Source organism: Lutjanus erythropterus, chromosome 20 (assembly GCF_056507025.1).
Source record: "Lutjanus erythropterus isolate fLutEry1 chromosome 20, fLutEry1.hap2, whole genome shotgun sequence".
Lineage (NCBI taxonomy): Eukaryota > Metazoa > Chordata > Actinopteri > Lutjaniformes > Lutjanidae > Lutjanus > Lutjanus erythropterus.
Genome location: NC_139336.1, coordinates 24744011 through 24761604, shown reverse-complemented (window position 1 = coordinate 24761604; position 17594 = coordinate 24744011). Strand labels below are relative to the sequence as shown.

At 38.5% G+C, this 17594-nt stretch overlaps 1 protein-coding gene across 2 annotated transcripts in view; it reads left to right on the top strand.

Moving 5' to 3' along the window:
- The window catches only part of fibcd1b (fibrinogen C domain containing 1b), a 161373-nt gene that overhangs the window by 76212 nt on the left and 67567 nt on the right, over positions 1-17594 (top strand). For both annotated transcript variants that reach the window (XM_084746087.1, XM_084746086.1), the window contains one exon: positions 3619-3755. In XM_084746087.1, the coding sequence (XP_084602213.1) occupies positions 3619-3755 (137 nt within the window). The remainder of the gene's footprint in view (positions 1-3618; positions 3756-17594) is intronic.

The following is a 17594-nucleotide window of genomic DNA, read 5'->3' as shown; positions in this document are numbered from 1 at the left end:
TCAACACTGTCCTTTCCTATTTCCTGTATATATTTTAACCATCCTCAAAATGTGAAAGACGAGCCCAGCGTACAGCGTATCTAAGTACAGGAAACAGGAGAGGAGAAAGCTGACAGAGGTTCCAAAAGGAGCGGGACTTAGGAAGTGTCAATTGGATAGACCTACAACCAATTAGGGTGATGAATGGTGTGACATAGCGGTGAGTGACACATGCAAGTTGGTGCTTGGTCTGTTTTCAAGCAGGAAAACAATGGCGACCTAGTCGGAAATCTGTTCGAACAAGAGGTTGACTACACCTAAACAAATGAAACATGAGCTAGCAGATTTGTCTGGTTCCCAGGCTAAGTCACTGGCATACTGACAACAAAAACAAAAATGGGTAATATTCATTTTTAATAGTCATGATAGGGAACCTTTTGTGAAACAGCACTTCTGTCAGATAGCTAGGTTGCTTGCTGTAGCTACTGGATTGTAATTTTCCTTTTTTATATAAAAGAAAATAGTAAATTTAATAACCAGCCAGCATGTTTAACACCATGTGTGCACAGCTGACAGGCACAGCGGTGAAATCACCTCTTGTTGTGGCTGGACTGTGGCTATTATACCATTAATTTCTGACATTCAGATTGACATTTGATCCGTAACATTATAACCAATGCACAGTTGTACTTTGAAAATTACTCATTTCACTTCTGATGTTGTTATAGCCATTCATCTGAGGCATAATTGCGAATGCAGAGGTGTCTGATTATGCATATAGAATAAATGTGCTTCTTGTTGTTTGGATGTATTCAGTTATTAATTATGGCTGCATGGGCGCTGTCTGGTGCAGAAGTCTGTCACCTTTTGCTTGTGCCTTGTGGTCAATTACAGCAGGCCATCTCTGCTTTTATTGAAAAAACAAGAACTTCCCCATAAACTCTGAAGTCGACGCCCCATTGGTCAAGCTCCCGCCTTAGCACCAGGAAAGAAAAGTCCCAGAGCCTGCCACGTCACTGAAATGGGGAATGTGATGAAAATTAGCATACAATAAAGGACCGAAGATCAGAATCCGTGTTAAATTTTGTGCCAACAACGTCATAAAGCAACTCAAACTAAAGTGGACATGGAGTATGAGTCCAATCATAGCAGGAGGCTCTTGGAAGAACAATTTCTCTGCTGCGAGGGATCATTAAACCAAAAAACTTTGAAAGCCCTTGTTATAGAGGATCGAATTCTTAAATAATGATGATGGTCTCTTTTTTTAATGTCCCATGGAACCTAGACGGCTTCGGCTTCCTGTAATGAAAAGAAGAACCGGGAAATTCTACCATTTATGTGTGATGATGATGATGAAAGCCGGAGCTTAGCGGTCGAGGCTTACACGGAGAAACGGAAAAGCTTTGGGGAGATCAAACATTCCGTATCATGTAGGGACTGTAAAAAATCTTGAATGGCCTTTTCAAGAACTCTCCTGGCTGTTTCAAATTCAGGGGTTTTGACCCGGTGGAGGCTCAGCATGCATAATCTATGACATTGTCCTCATCGCAGAGTTCCTCTCCTGCTTCCTGGGGAATAGATTTTGTACCCCTTGTGTAAGACGGGTTTCGCAGTCACAGACAAGGGCGCTACTGTTCTGCTCTGCTGTAGCTTACAAGATCCCTGTCTCTGTCTCTTCTTGTCGGCACTAACTTTTCCTGAATCCTCTCTCCGTCTGTCAATTCTTTCCACTCTCTTTTGTCTGTGTTGTATCCCTCAAATCTATATGTCTCACTAAGCCATACTTCCTCCTCCCTGACTTCTACGTGTCTTTTGTTTTCTCCTTTTTCCTACAACTTGCGTTATCTCAAATCTCCATCTCTCTGCCATATATCTGCGTCTTCTCTGCGGCGTCACGTCTGCGCTCCACCCTTGTGCCTTTCTGTCTTCATTTCGACCTACTTGCATCCTTTCGTTTTTCACGTTTTTATCTCCGCCACACTTAGGCTCTGTTGTCCCGCTGTGTCATCTATCACCCACCCATCCATCTCATCATCTATCTTTTTTGTGTCTTTCCTTCCCAACGCAGCCGTTCTCTACCTCCTCATTGCTCTTTTTATCATTTCCAAGAGCCATCCCTTTGGAAAACAGTTAAGGAAACAGAGTAAGCAAAAACTTTGAGATTTCTTTTTGACAGGATGATTTCACAGCATAGAACTGTTCCTTCATGTTTACTGTAGGGGAGACCGGGGATGATAGTAACTTAAAACCTACCCCATTACTGGGGTGACTTGTAAAATTAGCTGGGGATAAATGTAACTAGTGTTGTCACAATACTGGAATTTCTCATTTTAATTTAGTATTTATATCAATATTTAGTACCAGAGGGAAGACTGAGGGCTTACAATTTTAGATTTTTATTTTTATTTTATTTTATTATTTTTATTAAAAGATGAATATAACAAGGCTGTAACATGGCAGCGGATACAGAAAATAAGACATTTGAGGAGAAGAAGACAGCGCTGTGAGAAAGGGAGGGAAGATGGGACGAAGTGGGTGCTGCAGCGGTGTGTGTCAACTTGCTGTCAGGTAGATATTTATCTATAAATCAATATTTTTGACAACACTAGATGTAAAGAAAATTTCTGAAATATTTTTGAAAGAACAGTTTTCAAGAAAGTGAACGACTTAAACCAACAAAAAATACATATTTCTTCAAAATCTTTCAATTTATGTGTGTGCGTGATGCTGGATTTTGGGGGCTGATGCCAGTAATGATGTTACTGAGTGAAAATTGCACTCAATATATAATTACATTATCCTTTATGCAGGAAATTATATATATGTACATAAATACACTTTTTTTGTAATGCTCCCTCAAAACTTGTGATAAAATATGTGTAAAACCAACCTGGATTATGTCCTGTTAAAAAAAAATTATATAGAACATATATAGAATGATAAAGCAGCAATACTGGGCTAATATTATTGGTCAGCTGATATATCGGTAGGGCTCTAATGTGTGGACTGTATTCCTGAATGTGCATGAGTCACATTAAAGGCTGCTAAAATAAGTAAACAAGTGTACACATTTGACCCACGCTTCTTTTTGCTTTGAGTTTGCAAAGTGTGCCAAGCACACAATGTGTTAATTCTCCCATCCAGAGCAGCCATTGCATAGCTGACTGTTTTAGCATGTGGGCGTAAAGGTTGCATGAATGCATAGCATAGCAAATTAAACTAGAGAAACTGCTCCTTTAGACGATGAAAGTCAAACCATTGCATCTACAATACAATACAATAGATGTGAGGCAAAGAATAATCTTGCCAAAAAAAAAAAATCGCTTTCTTACCTAAAAATCTGTTTTTTGGTCATCAAGTCCATAACATTCCTCACAGAGACATACCACTTCTTTTCTGAGCTCATAATGGAAATGAGAGTGTACAGTATCGATGACATCACCTCTTTCCTGAGTGGTTGAACTGGGGTTACAACACTCCTCAGTTTCACCTACATATGTGCCTCTTGTGTGATTTCATGTTTTCCTCATCTTCTCTTTATTACTGATTCACACTTTACAGCTCCAAGCGTTCGTTCCCTTTGCAAAGCCATATTGTACCTCATTTATTTCATGTCTCCCTACTTTCACCTGTCCCTAGGCTCACGTCCCCGTGACTGCGGTGATCTGTACGCCAGTGGTCAGCGAGAGGACGGCATCTACTCCGTGTTTCCTGTTCACCACCCCTCAGGCTTCCAGGTCTACTGTGACATGACCACTGACGGAGGAGGCTGGACGGTGAGTCAGAGGGATACACACACATATTAAAGTCGACACACACACACACGCGCACACACGCGTGCACTATGTGTATCTACTGAAAATAGAAATGTTCACTCAGTGGCTACATTCTCACCAGGGTTATAATCAAGATAAAAAAGAGGAAAATTGAAGAGAACTGAAGGCTTTTTCATTATGTCCGCTTTTACAAATCTGCTTTTATTTACTAAATAACCCAGAAAAAAAGAATCATTCACCGAGCATGAATTTTTCTTTACTGCAACACCGGCTCCATTCAAATCAGAGTCATCCAGTACATGAGGTTCAACACTGTTTTTCGGGAGCCCTGCTGTGATTACAGTTGTACTGCCTCAGGAATCTCATGTATCAATCTGAAAAGGTCTCATCAAAGTTTCATCACAAGAGCAGCGAGGAGATTTTAAGTTTCATGTGGACCTGTTTGAAGGCACTTTTTTTTTTTTTAATGTTTCGTTTTTCATTTCGAAATGCAGAATATTAATTAGTCACATCTAAGTGAGGATGTCAACAGGTAGAGTGCTGAAAGAAAAATGAATAAAGACGAGCGAGATGGGAAAAAAGGGAATAAAACAAAGCACAGAGAGGCACAGGGAAACTGAAATACATCTGCTGAATCATGGTGGCTTTTTTTTTTTGGTTTAAATAATAAATACATGGTGACGTAATCGCGAGGGTAGAGATTCAAAACCAAGCTGTTCCCATGACAACTGATTGTAAGATGTCTTTCCTGATATAAAGATGGGAAAACTTAGGGTACGTTTTTACACTTAAAGGGGCTAACTAGAACCATAAGGGGTTCCTCCGCTTGTCCCCATAGGAGAATCCTTTTCGGATTGTGGAAGAACTTTTCATATAAGTTTCACTTCAACATAGAACTCCCTGTGAGAGGTTCTACAGAGAACCTTTCTATAGTGTAATGGTGTAATGAACCTTTCCACCTTCTTAGGGTGCTAACAAGAGCCCACCTGGAGCATTCGATTGAGAACTTTTTTATATTCCAAAGGTTTCATCGAGAATCCCCCGTGGGGGTTCCACTGAGACGCCTTTATATTCCACTGGTTTTATCGAGAACCCACACAGAGGGTTCTACCGGGTATTCCAAGGGTTTTATCTGGAACACAGTCAGGAGGCTCTACAGAGAATGTTTGTATAGTTCAAGGGTTTCATCAGGAACGTACCCTTTTAAATTCCGAGGGGTTTAATCAAGAATACACTTGCAACCCTTTTATATTATGATCCAAAGAACCCTTAACAAAAGTGTTCTATGCAGTGTACTGCATAGGCCAGACAAAATGTACAGCCAGCTCATAAAAATACAGCTTCCACTTTTTTTATTTGCAAACCAAGTTCTCTGTATTCTTCAAACCAAAGAATAATCTATTTTTTTCCATTGAAACTGGTGAACATCTGACCCGTTTATGTTTTAGTTTTGTTTAATCTTGCATTCTTATCTTTGTGTAATAACATTTTTGAGGGGATCTGTATTCTAAAAAGGTAAGATGGAAAAGAGATACTTAGAATTTCTTTAAGTGTGTGTTTTTTCCCTTGATCAAACATCTGTCAGTTGTCTGGCCTTGCTAAAGCAAACATAGTTGTTTAAGTGAGACTGTATACTGGAAGCGCTTTGTCTTTTGGGAATGAGAGACAGCGAGGTGAACAAACATTGACACGGAGCTGTTTGAAGTTATATTTGGAAGTGTGGTTTAGATGTATCTTGCTGTGAGTGCGCACACACACACACACACATGCACCATCTTACTGGTTAGAGCCATTTATTTCCCTTTGTTCTGAAGTGTACTGTAGCAGTCCTCGGGGAAAGCAGAGCAGTTCTTAATAGAGAACTAAGGCCTCGTAACACTTGCAGAGTTTGAGATTTCGGCTACATGAATCCATCACGGCCCCTTTTTTTTACAGGTTGTGACACATTTTTGCGAAGCATCGAGGGGCTGATGTGGGAATCCGTCCAGAACTATTCAGGGAAAATCTGTACAATGAACTGTGATGGAAATAATTTCCGTTTTGTTTTTCGTGTCATGCCAAGTGCAGGCTGCATGAATAGTGTTCTGCTGAATACATCTACTGTGTTTAGTTATAAAACCAACATCTGGTATATCCTTTCAGCTTGTGGGTGTGATGCTGTCTTGCTGACAACATTTTGATGAATATCTTAAAACTTCTAAGGATGGACATTTTCAGGCTTCCTTCCCATGAATGTGTGAAAATTTTTATTAAGGTGTAAAAATGTATCCACATTTTCTCTAAAAATGATTTCTCAAACCTGGAAACAGCTTTGCAAGCAATCTTTGGCTCCATACACATGCAAATGTATTTGTCTATGATTTCTACTGTTTTGAGCTGTTACCACTAGAGAAACCATAAATGCTTCTAAGTATACCCAACAAAAATATAAACACAACACACAGAAGATTTATTTCTCTCAAATTTTGTTCACAAATTTTATATGTGTTATTGAACATTTCTCTTTTTGCCAAGATGTTCCATCTACCTGACAGGTGTGTCATATAGAGATGCCGATTAAACGGCATGATTTATTAAACAGGTTTATTGGATTTATACAGCACCTTTCAAGGTACCCAAGCCCACTTTACAGACTACAAAACAAAAAGAAGAAAAGAAGAAAAAAGATGTGTATGTTTGTGTAGTTTTGTCTTGGAAAAATGGCATTTATTGGACACTGAACAATGGCTATTTCACATAGGATTACAAATACCTTTTTTTTTTTCCTGGGAGGGCAAAGTCCTGCCCTGCTCTACCTCTGATTGGCTATTCATTCAACTTTTCAGTCCCATTCATAATCCATTTATTCATACTCCCTTAGCTGTTTCTCCACACAAGTTAAAAGCCAGCACCATCAGCCTTTCAACAAATAATAAAATATTCCACATTATTCCTACATTACTGGTTTTATTCCACGGCAGTTCAAGTTGGTGTCAGTCTTTGAACAAATATTAAAATACTCCACATTATTTCTACATTATCAGTGTTATTCAACTGCAGATCAGTTTAGCGCCACCTTTTCAACAGATGTTAAAATACTCCACATCATTCCTACATTACTGGTATTACTCAACAGCAATTCAATTTAGCACCAGCCTTTCAGAAATATTAAAATAGTCTACATAGTTCCTACATTATTTGTATTGTTCAACAGCAATTCAGGGTAGCATTTCAACAGCCCACATTCACCCTTCAATTTCTTTCTCCTTCTTTAGTTTCTCTAGTAAAGTATTACTTCACAAAAGTTGAGAGAAATAAACCTTTGCATAGACGAGGATCATTTACTTCAACTTACGAAAAACAGTAGCAAAAACAAGTGTTGCATTTATATTTTTGTTGAGTGTATAATAATAATACTGAATCTGTTATTATCCCAATCTGCCCACTTAATATTGCAGTTCCGCTGCAGACACCTACAGTACACCTACAGTACAGCACATATCAAACTTCACTTCAAGTTGCTGCTGTATTGGCATGACAGTGAATTGTGTTTGTGTGTTTGTGTGTGTGTGTGTGCACTTCTAAATCGGTGACTAACTGTGTGAGATAGGCAAGGTCGTACCCTCCTATCATCAAATAAAACGAGACTGTCAGAGTGACAGAGTGCTTAGCACAGCATGATGGAATAGAGCTACATACCAGCCTGTCAGTGGGTAAATGCTTATGTGTGTGTGTGTGGGTGGCTGTGTGTGTCTATGCATGAATTAATGTTTGTGTTAAAAATACAAAAAAAAAAAAGTGTTTGCATCTACATCGAAATAGCTTGTGAGTGCGACTTTCATTGCCTGTTCATACAACACACAAGTGTTAAGTAACGCCTCTTTGCATATTGTCCTATAAAAGGATTTACATAGCAGCTCAGATTGAAGTGATAATGTAGCAGTTACTTATCCTGCCTGGTGTGTTGAGCTGATTGTGATAACGCTTGAGCCTCATTAAGAGATCAGCGTGGTGCGATCCAACAGGGGCAGGTAGGAAGACGGGATGCTTGGTGAGTTGACTGGCTTACTGTCTGTCTGATGGCAGAGCTTAAATAAGGAATGAGCCATATGCTGCCACCTCATTAGCATACTTTGACATACCGTAGCACTGTTGCAGAGACTGCTGCAGACAGACTGAGAGATGAGCAGGTTACTTAAAAGAGGGAGGGAACAGATGAGAGGCGAGGAGAGAGAGTGCACCTCAGAACAGACGAAGAAGAGAGGGCCCGATGGAAACGTTAGGATCTGATGTGGAGACAGAGAGAAAGTGAGGCACACGGATAAAAAAGCACAATAGGGGAACAGCAGTTTCTTTTTTTTTTTCCCACTCTCTGAAATACATTAATTCAGATAAAATCTCTGCACTATTATATTTGCAGTAAAAAGGTGGCCCTCGGGGAGCCTCGGGGATAATGCGGCCGTTTTAAGTAATCGTGACAGGAAGAGACCAGATGTCGATCAGGAGAACTGTAGCATCAGTCAGTGATGACCTTTAGGGGGATGTTTGTTCACGTCTGTTCATATGTCTCATCTCTATACAGTATCCAAGTTCACTGGAGCTCACTAAAGATTTGTTTTGCCTGTGTGAGTATGTCAATGTCAATTTCCACTTATGGTTCATCATCACGGTGTCCTACAAGGTTTCTTTTAGTTCTGAGCAAATGTCACAAAAAATCCATCAACTGTTGCCAGCCACAAATGCCACAGTTTCTAATTTTAGAAATGAGAAATTAGCTTTTAAAACCTGGCAATTTGGGTAAGAAACTATATACAAAATAATAAAACCAAGGTAGTAGCTTTTTCACCCTCATCCATATTATATATTACTTGATTTACTGCTTAACAGTATGGCCTAAAATGTATATCACTGTATAATTTTGGAACACAGATGGTAACGGTATATTTTGTTTTTCTTAAAAGGGGTAAGAGACAAAGCACGGATGTGGCAATTGCATGGCAGCTATTACTGTACTCTTAACTGTATTACTGAGATATATTTCACATAGTACGGGGATATCTTGAGAATACTTGAAGTATAAAACTAGAATAATAAATAGAAAAAAGTTACAAAACTTTTTCTCAAGTATATCAAGTGATACCTCTCCTTGTATGTCTGAAATAATTTGAAGATTATTGTGTTTTTGCCAACACATAGCAGATTGTTAGAAACAAGCTAAAACAAAAACTATCAGTAATTAGACTGTTTAGCTTCATTTGCAACACATCTTAAAATTTGGGAAAGCTTCAACATTATCTCTACTTTTATTGGTAGTTTTAATGTTTTGGTGTAATTTATTATCACGCTGCACCCTCTCCTCTGCTCTCTGCATCGGGGTTGAATGAAGTCAGCAGAGAGGCTGCAGTATCGACAGAGAAAAGAACCAAGTGAAGATAACTTGGAGAAGTAAGAAACTGATATTTTAATCTGCTCTCTCTCTGCAGTCTCTACTCTACCACAGTTTCACACAAGTACGACGCAGTAGCTCGACTGTTCGGTGCTCTCAGTCATGTCTTAGTTTCTAAACAAAGCAGCAGATGATAACCAATATCAGGACAAAGTATTGGTCAAGCAAAATGAGGGCTCGAGCACAGTAATTCATACTGTAGGGCAAATTGTACTTTCTATACCATTTATCTGTTCGACCCTAACTCGATTCACTTTCAAACTAAGTACAGCTTTAGAAGCGATGATTATATCATAATTAAACAGAATTTTAACATTATGCCCTCAACTTTAAGCATATTTAATACCCAAACAGCAACCGATATGATCCAAAACTATAATTATTGTACAAAAAGCACCACAGCTGAATTGAAATTTATCAGGGAACACTGAATATTTTCTGTAACAAACGATGTAACGGCAAAAATTTTGTCATACAGGAGACCCTGGGACAAAATCTAATCAAATAGGGGTCCGTGGTCTAATTTGTGTCAGTTTATGGGACCTCCGTGTGAAAAAGTTTGAGAAGCACTGGTTTAAGTTGTAAGATAGAACTGTTTCCCCCAGACTTGGCTGTGTAGCACACCTATTAGGTTTTTTTCCAGAGAGAGAAAGATAGGCAGGGAAAGAATATAACAGGCGAAAGTATGGTTTAAGTCGATCTGATGTGTTGTTGTGAGTTGCGACATAAGAAGGACAAATCTACAGTAATGGGTACAAGATGTGGCCCAGGTTTTCATGGTAATCCAGAACATTAGGTACAGCTGACATAACTGAAATCTCATGAAAATAGGGAAGAACATCCCTTAGGGCATAATGACTCATAGATCATAAAAATTGTTGCTATTTTTCCCTTTTTTATGTGAAGAAGACAGACACAAGTAAAAAATAAACAAGAGAAGGCAATCTATAGCCATAGCTATCTTTTGCTTAACATGGCGACTGGGTGCCAGGTTTTTTATTAAAGACCCATAAGGGTTGCCAGATCTGCTGTTTTGCCAGTCAGATGTGTTTGCTTTATGGAGCTGCCCATTATACCAGCATGGAGACAATAAATACCGTGCACCATGTCGTAAAATATGTAGATGGATTTTAAGCTCGCAGTCATTTTGTCAGGAAATTCACAGCTGTGCATCCCGAGTAGAGCTGAGGTAGATGGAGTAAAAGCACTAATCACTACAGTTAAGTGGAATATCTTGTCAAACAAAGCAGATGTGACCCTAAGCAAAGTCGTCCTTAACGTCGGTGTAAGCGATTTTCTTTGGGTTGGGTGGATTGGTGAGTCTCATTGTTGTGTTGACGGACCTGGTCCAAGCTAAACCAAACAAAGCATTAGTATCTGATGACATGGGAATGAGACTAAACAATTAACTGATTTTCTCCAGAACAGCTTAAAATCCACCTTTAAAGTAGAAGAAAGTCTCTCTCATTCAAGTTAAAAGTTTAATTCACTTGCAATAAAATGAAACATTTCTCAATTCAGTACACACAGTGGCCTTCAGCAAAGGTAGTCTCACTTTAAATCTTACTGGATGAATAAGTTGCATTTACGCCTGTGCCATATATGAATATTATATTGATGTTGTCGTTTTCTGACTGTTCCAGCTGATTTATTTAATTATTTATTATTTATTTATTATATCCACATTACTGATGATTATTTTTCAAAAATCTCCCATGTTGATACCAATACAATGTTCTCACAATATCGATATTGAGGCATTTTGTCGAAAATATAGTGACATTCAATTTTATCCACATTGCCCAGCCCTATTGCAAAGCATGATGTGAAAGATAGAGTCTTGTACATACTGTGTACTTTTGCACATTCCTAAAGACAAGGTTAACATATTATCTTTGTTATCTCTTTCATTAACGTTATTCCTTCAGTTGTTTCTATTGTCAGACTTCAGGGCATTGATATTATATAAGCAGTGGTGCGTTCTACAGTAGACGTGATATTTGCATTGTGCAGTTGTCTGACATGGTGTTGCAGTGGTGGATGTGATGGATGACTGTTACTCGTGCTGTCGATGTTATTTTGCATTTTATACTGAGTGTTTTTTAGTGTTGACTCTGTAGTTGCCTTTTTGGCCATAATTACCTACTTTGACCTTGTACTGTTTCCCCCATTAGATTGACAAAAATTGCATTTGAAGATTGTTTAATAAAGTTTTTTTTTCATCCGAGCCCTCAGGCCTATGTCCCCAAACTTTTCAACACAAATGACGCCCTTGCTTGTGATCTTGTTACATACACTACCACGTCTCAGATAGGTCCAAATCTGTTAAAGCAAGTCTAATTACCATTAGTGGCCACAGTAGTTACTGGTGTTTGTCTTTCTTAAGCTCAGCTCCCCTACCAGAAGAGTCTGAGGGTTTTGCAGTATTTTAGTTGTTCCTAGGACTGCACTCTTCTGGACAGAGACCTCAGATATTACTGCTGGAGCCACTGTCCTAGTTTGGGGCCCAGAGTGCTCCTATTACCACCGGGACTGCTGTGGTTTTAGCCTTCCGCATCCAATATAGTACATTAGCTCAAGCTATTTCTCTAGCTTCTCATGCTCTTTCTTCCTGGTGTTGCCATTACTGCTGTACATTACAGTTTTTCGCAATTTCTGAAACACTAAACCCCATTCTCTGAACCAAATGGTGTCCTAAACCCAATTATCAAATCATTCACTCTTTTGGCAAAACTCTAAACACATTTTTACAGTGCAAAGACAGGATACTGAGGCAGAATCAATCCGTCATCTATGTTACTTGAGGTACTTACAGTAGACAATATGTTCTGTGCTAAGCCGTGAATATGCATTTTCACATATATTTTTGAAATTTAAAATGCATTTAAACACATTAAGATGTTTTCCTGTAGCTACATGGTCTGAACACTGTTTTCCATGTTTTAATGTAGTGTGTAATGACTGTAATGAATGTTTGTATAATAACTGGCTGCATCTATCATCTTGCCAGAAGAGTCACAGGTTTTGAATATTTGGTTTTGTGATCAGAGTTTTAGAAAACGGTGGATGGTTTCAAGAAACGTGTCTTAGCAATTGCGGAAAACTGTAACGCTGAGCAGTGCAAAAGTCCATCATATTGTGACTATCTTGAAAGATACTGTGACAATGTTTGCAAGTCAGTTTCACTGAAAACAAGGAGAGTGCAGATCTCCCGGACCAGAGTGGCAACCCACAAAGAATATTCACATGTAACCCCTTTGAAACTCTAATTTAATTACACATTTTTTCTCAGTAACTTTAACAGTTACATTTATTATGTTATTTGAAAATTTAGCAGTATTATTAAATTAGCATCCAAGTGGGCATTTGTACCAAATTTGAAGAACCTCCCTCAAAGCGTTCTTGAGATAGCGTGCACATGGATGTAAGTTTACACCTATAAGCACAGAAATCCAATCAGTTCTTCTTGAGTCTGAGTGGACATTTTTACCAAGTTTGAAGAAATTCCCTCAAGGTGTTCTTGAAATATCACATTCACAAGAATACATAATGCATCTGGCCACAGCTGTCGATTTTGATAATATTTAGAGTAACCTAGTAACTTACTGTTCTGTATATGTACTGTGCATTTTGTGGGAAAGAAAATCTCCAGGTTCTTTAGTTATTAGTGTCCTTAAGTGTCTCTTCAAACAACCAATGAGGAAGAGAAGAGAAGAGAAGAGAAGAGAAGAGAAGAGAAGAGAAGAGAAGAGAAGAGAAGAGAAGAGAAGAGGCATTAGTGCAGGTTGATGTGGATGCTTGTCAGAGGAAATTGGTCAGTATTTCTCCACTGCCATAACTCACGCCCTGGAGACTGTCTGACCACAGAGGTGGGAGGAATGATGGCAGATAGGACATAAAAGAAAAGAGCTGTCATTACGAGGCCCCAAGCCCTATCAAAACACACCCACAAATGCACACACACACACGCACCACCGCCACACATCTGCTTACCTTAACAGAAAGAGTGTGTTGGACTAAAAAAAAAAACATATATATAATCAAAGGAACATATGTCTATATGTCTATATGCAGTAAATTTGGTTAGAAACCCACCCAGTCACACACACATACTAAAATATGTATGCTCACAAGCCCCTCACTCACATAAAGTAATCCTCTGGGCATGTGGTCTACCTGTTTCAGCAAAAAGTGATTTCAAATGCCATTTAAATACCACCCCGTGGCTTAGGGGTAATGTTTTCTATTATTACTATTTTATTTGTTAAAAGGAAGGGACTAAAAATGACCACGGCATAAATAATGAATGAGAGTAGATATATCAGAGTGCAGTGTAGGCCTGCATTATCAAATGGTGCTTTTATCAGAAGTACTGCAATCACTCTCAAATATTCAATTCAGCTAAGAACTGAAATGTAAAAGTTTGAGATTGAATGTACGATTGTGTGCATGTTGTATCACTCTTTTAGAGGCTCGGAGTGCCTTTTGAGCATTTCAGAGGGTGCGGTATAGGCTTTTCTGTATCTCTATCTGGCTCGCAGCCTCTTCAATATTTCATCTCTGTTAGTTTATTGGTTTGGAAAAAAGAGAAAATCCAGGATGGGTGTTTTTCCAGTTGCGTCTTATCTGCGAATGTTATGTGAGGCAGTGAAATTGAAAACTTCAGAGCACAATGTAACTTTTGTTCAAAACATAATTGTTTTCGTAATGTGCAGATTCAGTGCACTTGGCTTGACTGATTTAATTTGTTTTTTGTCTTTTGTGTTTACTTTTCTGGACGAGAATGTAGACATCTATTTGTGGCCCCGTTAACTGTCACGAGGAGACAATTAATTGTGGTGCTGAGAGGAAGCCATGAGCCGTCTACCAGCAGCTTTATCACAGGTAGTGTCAGATATGTCCTTTAGAATATCAGAGCCATGGGCCCGGGTGCAGGTTATATTAAGAAAGGTTAGACAGCTGTTTGAGGGCTGCTTCATGAACATTCGGTGATTTTACATTCCCTCTCTGTCACATGTGCAGACACACATATAGGACTCCCAATAATATTGCTGCTGTTGGACTGACATATGTTTAGATGTTTTATATCCCATTATAACTCTTTTCTGAGATTAAACAGTCTGGTTCACTACATTTACAATGCAAAGAAACATGTTACAGGTTATGTTGTCTGTGCTACATTCAGATTACCCCTAAACCTTGTTTTACACCCAGCTGTCAAATAATCAGATTCCTGATCTACTCTGACATATTTTTGAACGAGTATACAGGCATATTGTGGTTTACAATTTACATTGGAGCTGATTGTAACGTCTTCAAATAGCTTCTTACGTCCAACACGCAGTCCAGAACCCAAAGACTCTACAAGAAGAGCTACATATCCTCAAATGTTTTGACAATTTTGCTTGAAAAATGATTGACAAGATTAATGGATTATAAAAATAGCTAATAGATCCAATAAATGACAAGGGGTGGAAGTGACAAATTACAACTACTCATGTTAGTGTCTTTTTTTGACTGTCTTCAGTAATGTAACAGGACTCATTCTCCTGCCTTCTCATCTGTCTCCACTATGAGGTGACATTCATGGTTTTGAATGAAATGTCTCAGTAACTCCTGCATTTATTGTCATGAAATTTAGTCTAGATATTCATGTCCCCTATGGGATGGATAATAATAACTTCAGGGACCCCAGTGATGAAGTTCATGAGGTAAAACACTAAATTTTTTTTTTTGTACTGTTTCCGATCAAGTACATGCCAAAACAGACTGACAAATAATCAAATTCTGTTGTATTTACTTTTTTAAAACAGGGATGTACCTGCTAAATGAATGGAATTGCTGTCAGCTTTAGTCTGTTTAGTGCTAATTAGTAAATGTTAGCATGCTAATATGCTCAACCAGACTGCTGAACATATTAAGCATTACACCTGCTGCACATCAGCATTGTCATTGTGAGCTTGTTAGCATTCTGACGTTAGCATTTAGCTCAAATTACTGTCATGTCTATCCTCATAAAGCTGCAAACATGGCTGTGCACTCTTTCCCTGACTGTACTGGGTCTTTGTCATGTACATCCACAGATTAAAAATGTTTTAAAATGCCTTAGCAGAAATGTAAGGCTTTTAACCTGGTTTCTCTTAATCCCTTAACCCAATAAGGAAAACCAGGTTTCTTGTTTATATGTTTTAAAAAATCAGGTTACTGCTGAAAGCCAGGAATAATCTTTTTACTTAAGCACATGTAAATGCAGAAATTGTGTTTGCATGTGTGAGACGGTGTGTGTGTGTGTGTGTGTGTGTGTGTGTGTGTGTGTGTGTGTGTGTGTGTGTGTGTGTGTATGATTGTGTTTCTCCTTCTGTTCTTGTTTGCTGCTGCTGTGTTCAGAGCACATCTGTCTTTCTGATAGGATTATAAAACATTCACCAACAGATGTTTGCAGTCCTCTTTGAAGATAGCAATTCTGCAGACTGCTGTGGATTTATGAGCGCTTTCATCAGACAGTGTTGAATTTGTCACCATATCATCAATATTCTTAACAATGTAATCAAATTGTTCGCAATTCCTCTGCCAGTCTGTTTTGATCTATCTTAAATCTATGAAAGGAGGTGTGAGGCAGCTTTTGGAAGTGATTCTCTTAGCTTCAAGGCTTGTTTCATTTATTTTCTCCTGTTTTTCTGTATTGTATCCTTTTATATGTACATATTTTTTCCTTTATTCCTATAGTTTGCATGTCCCTTCCATCTCTATGATTCAGTCTGTCCCTCTCGGCTGATGTATTAATCACACTCTGAAGATGTTACCAATTATCTTCAGTTAGTCAGTATAGAGCAGCGGTACCAAGTGACATCTGTTGCCAAAGCACCAAACATATAAACATAGTGTGCGCACAGTGTGTACATGCCAGGAGCTAACAAGCTATTGGCACATTTCCTATTTTCCACCCAGTCACATGCCAGATTGTAAATCTCCTCCCAATCAGCTTTGGAGTGCTTGTGTTGATTCTTCCCCGTGTTCTGGTCTGTCAGTCAGGGTGTCCGTCTGCGCACGCTGTGGGTTCCCAGTAGTTGACAGAAATCCTGCTGAAGAGCTTAAGGCAGCTTGTTAAGTAGCCTTCATCTACTGCAGAGATTACAGGGAGCTTAATGTGATCATGCCAATGCAATAGCCCCTTAGCAAGTGTTGGGTGAGATGGTCGTTAAGGATTGGAGATTTGCTTGTTAACACTGTTTGGCCATTTCACTTAACTTCAATATTAGTGGATTGAAAGAGTTCACCTGTAACCAGGTCATAAATTTTCTTCGCCTTTGGTGTTTTCAGTTTTTTTGAGGGCACAAAATGCCAAGTCTTCAAGGCCATCAAATCATCAAATAAAACGACTTTAAGTCCACAGAAATATTGAATTTAACTTACGAGTTAAGGATGATTTTGTTTTTAATCTTTTTTTTTGTAATTAATTTTTTTAATCCTTGGTCTTAGCCTGGTCTGTGTAATTACATCAAACAATTTGTCTGCAATATTAATGTTTATTTAGTTCATTTAAATGGCCAGCAAAACGTATATCAAATACATCTTACAAAACTTGACAACATTTTACACCACAGCTGACAGCAACTTTACACACTAACACACTTTCTGTCAAAGCGGCCATAGAAACTATAGTCAACAACACAGAAGTAATGTATGAGAACTGTAAGGAGATGCCAAGTGGTTGAAAAGAAAAGCAGATCCTGTAAGTCATTAAAATTAGAAACCTTCTAAAAGTAGAGCCTTAGTATCTAAAAATATTGAGTTAGTATCTCCAAACTTGATAATTAATTAAGTATCTTGTATCGTATCATATCGTATTGTATCATTTTGTTTCACTTTCATTATGTTTTGTTTTCTCAAAATAATCAGTATATCAAAATAATAAGGTATTTTTCCAAAATAATCAGTTAGTGTCTCCAAATAATGACTTTGTATCATTATTTTGAAAAAGACAATTAAGAAGTATTCTTACTGGTCTTTTTATGGCAACCATAATGGTGATGTGGCCCAAGATTGAGTTTGACACCCCAGACTTAGAGGATCCTTTCTTTCTTTGTATCACATTAACAGTATTGGGCTTCCATGGGGGGGGGGGGCTCAAAATTGAACCCACCACTGGTTATGTGTGCGTTTTCACTTGATGTTTCTGAGGGGCGTAAGGCCTGCCCTGCCCATAACCCTATCCCTCTGCCTAACCTTTCACCATTTACATTGCGGTGACTCACTGTGAGTACTTTTATTTACATATGTATTAGTATGTCAGACTGTTCTTCCGACTCTTCACTGCATAGATTTATTTTTGTTTGTTTTCTTGACAAGTCCTGGAACACAGGTCTCACTTTTCTGAGGAACTGTCACAGAGTTCCCTCGACTGGTGAGGCAGA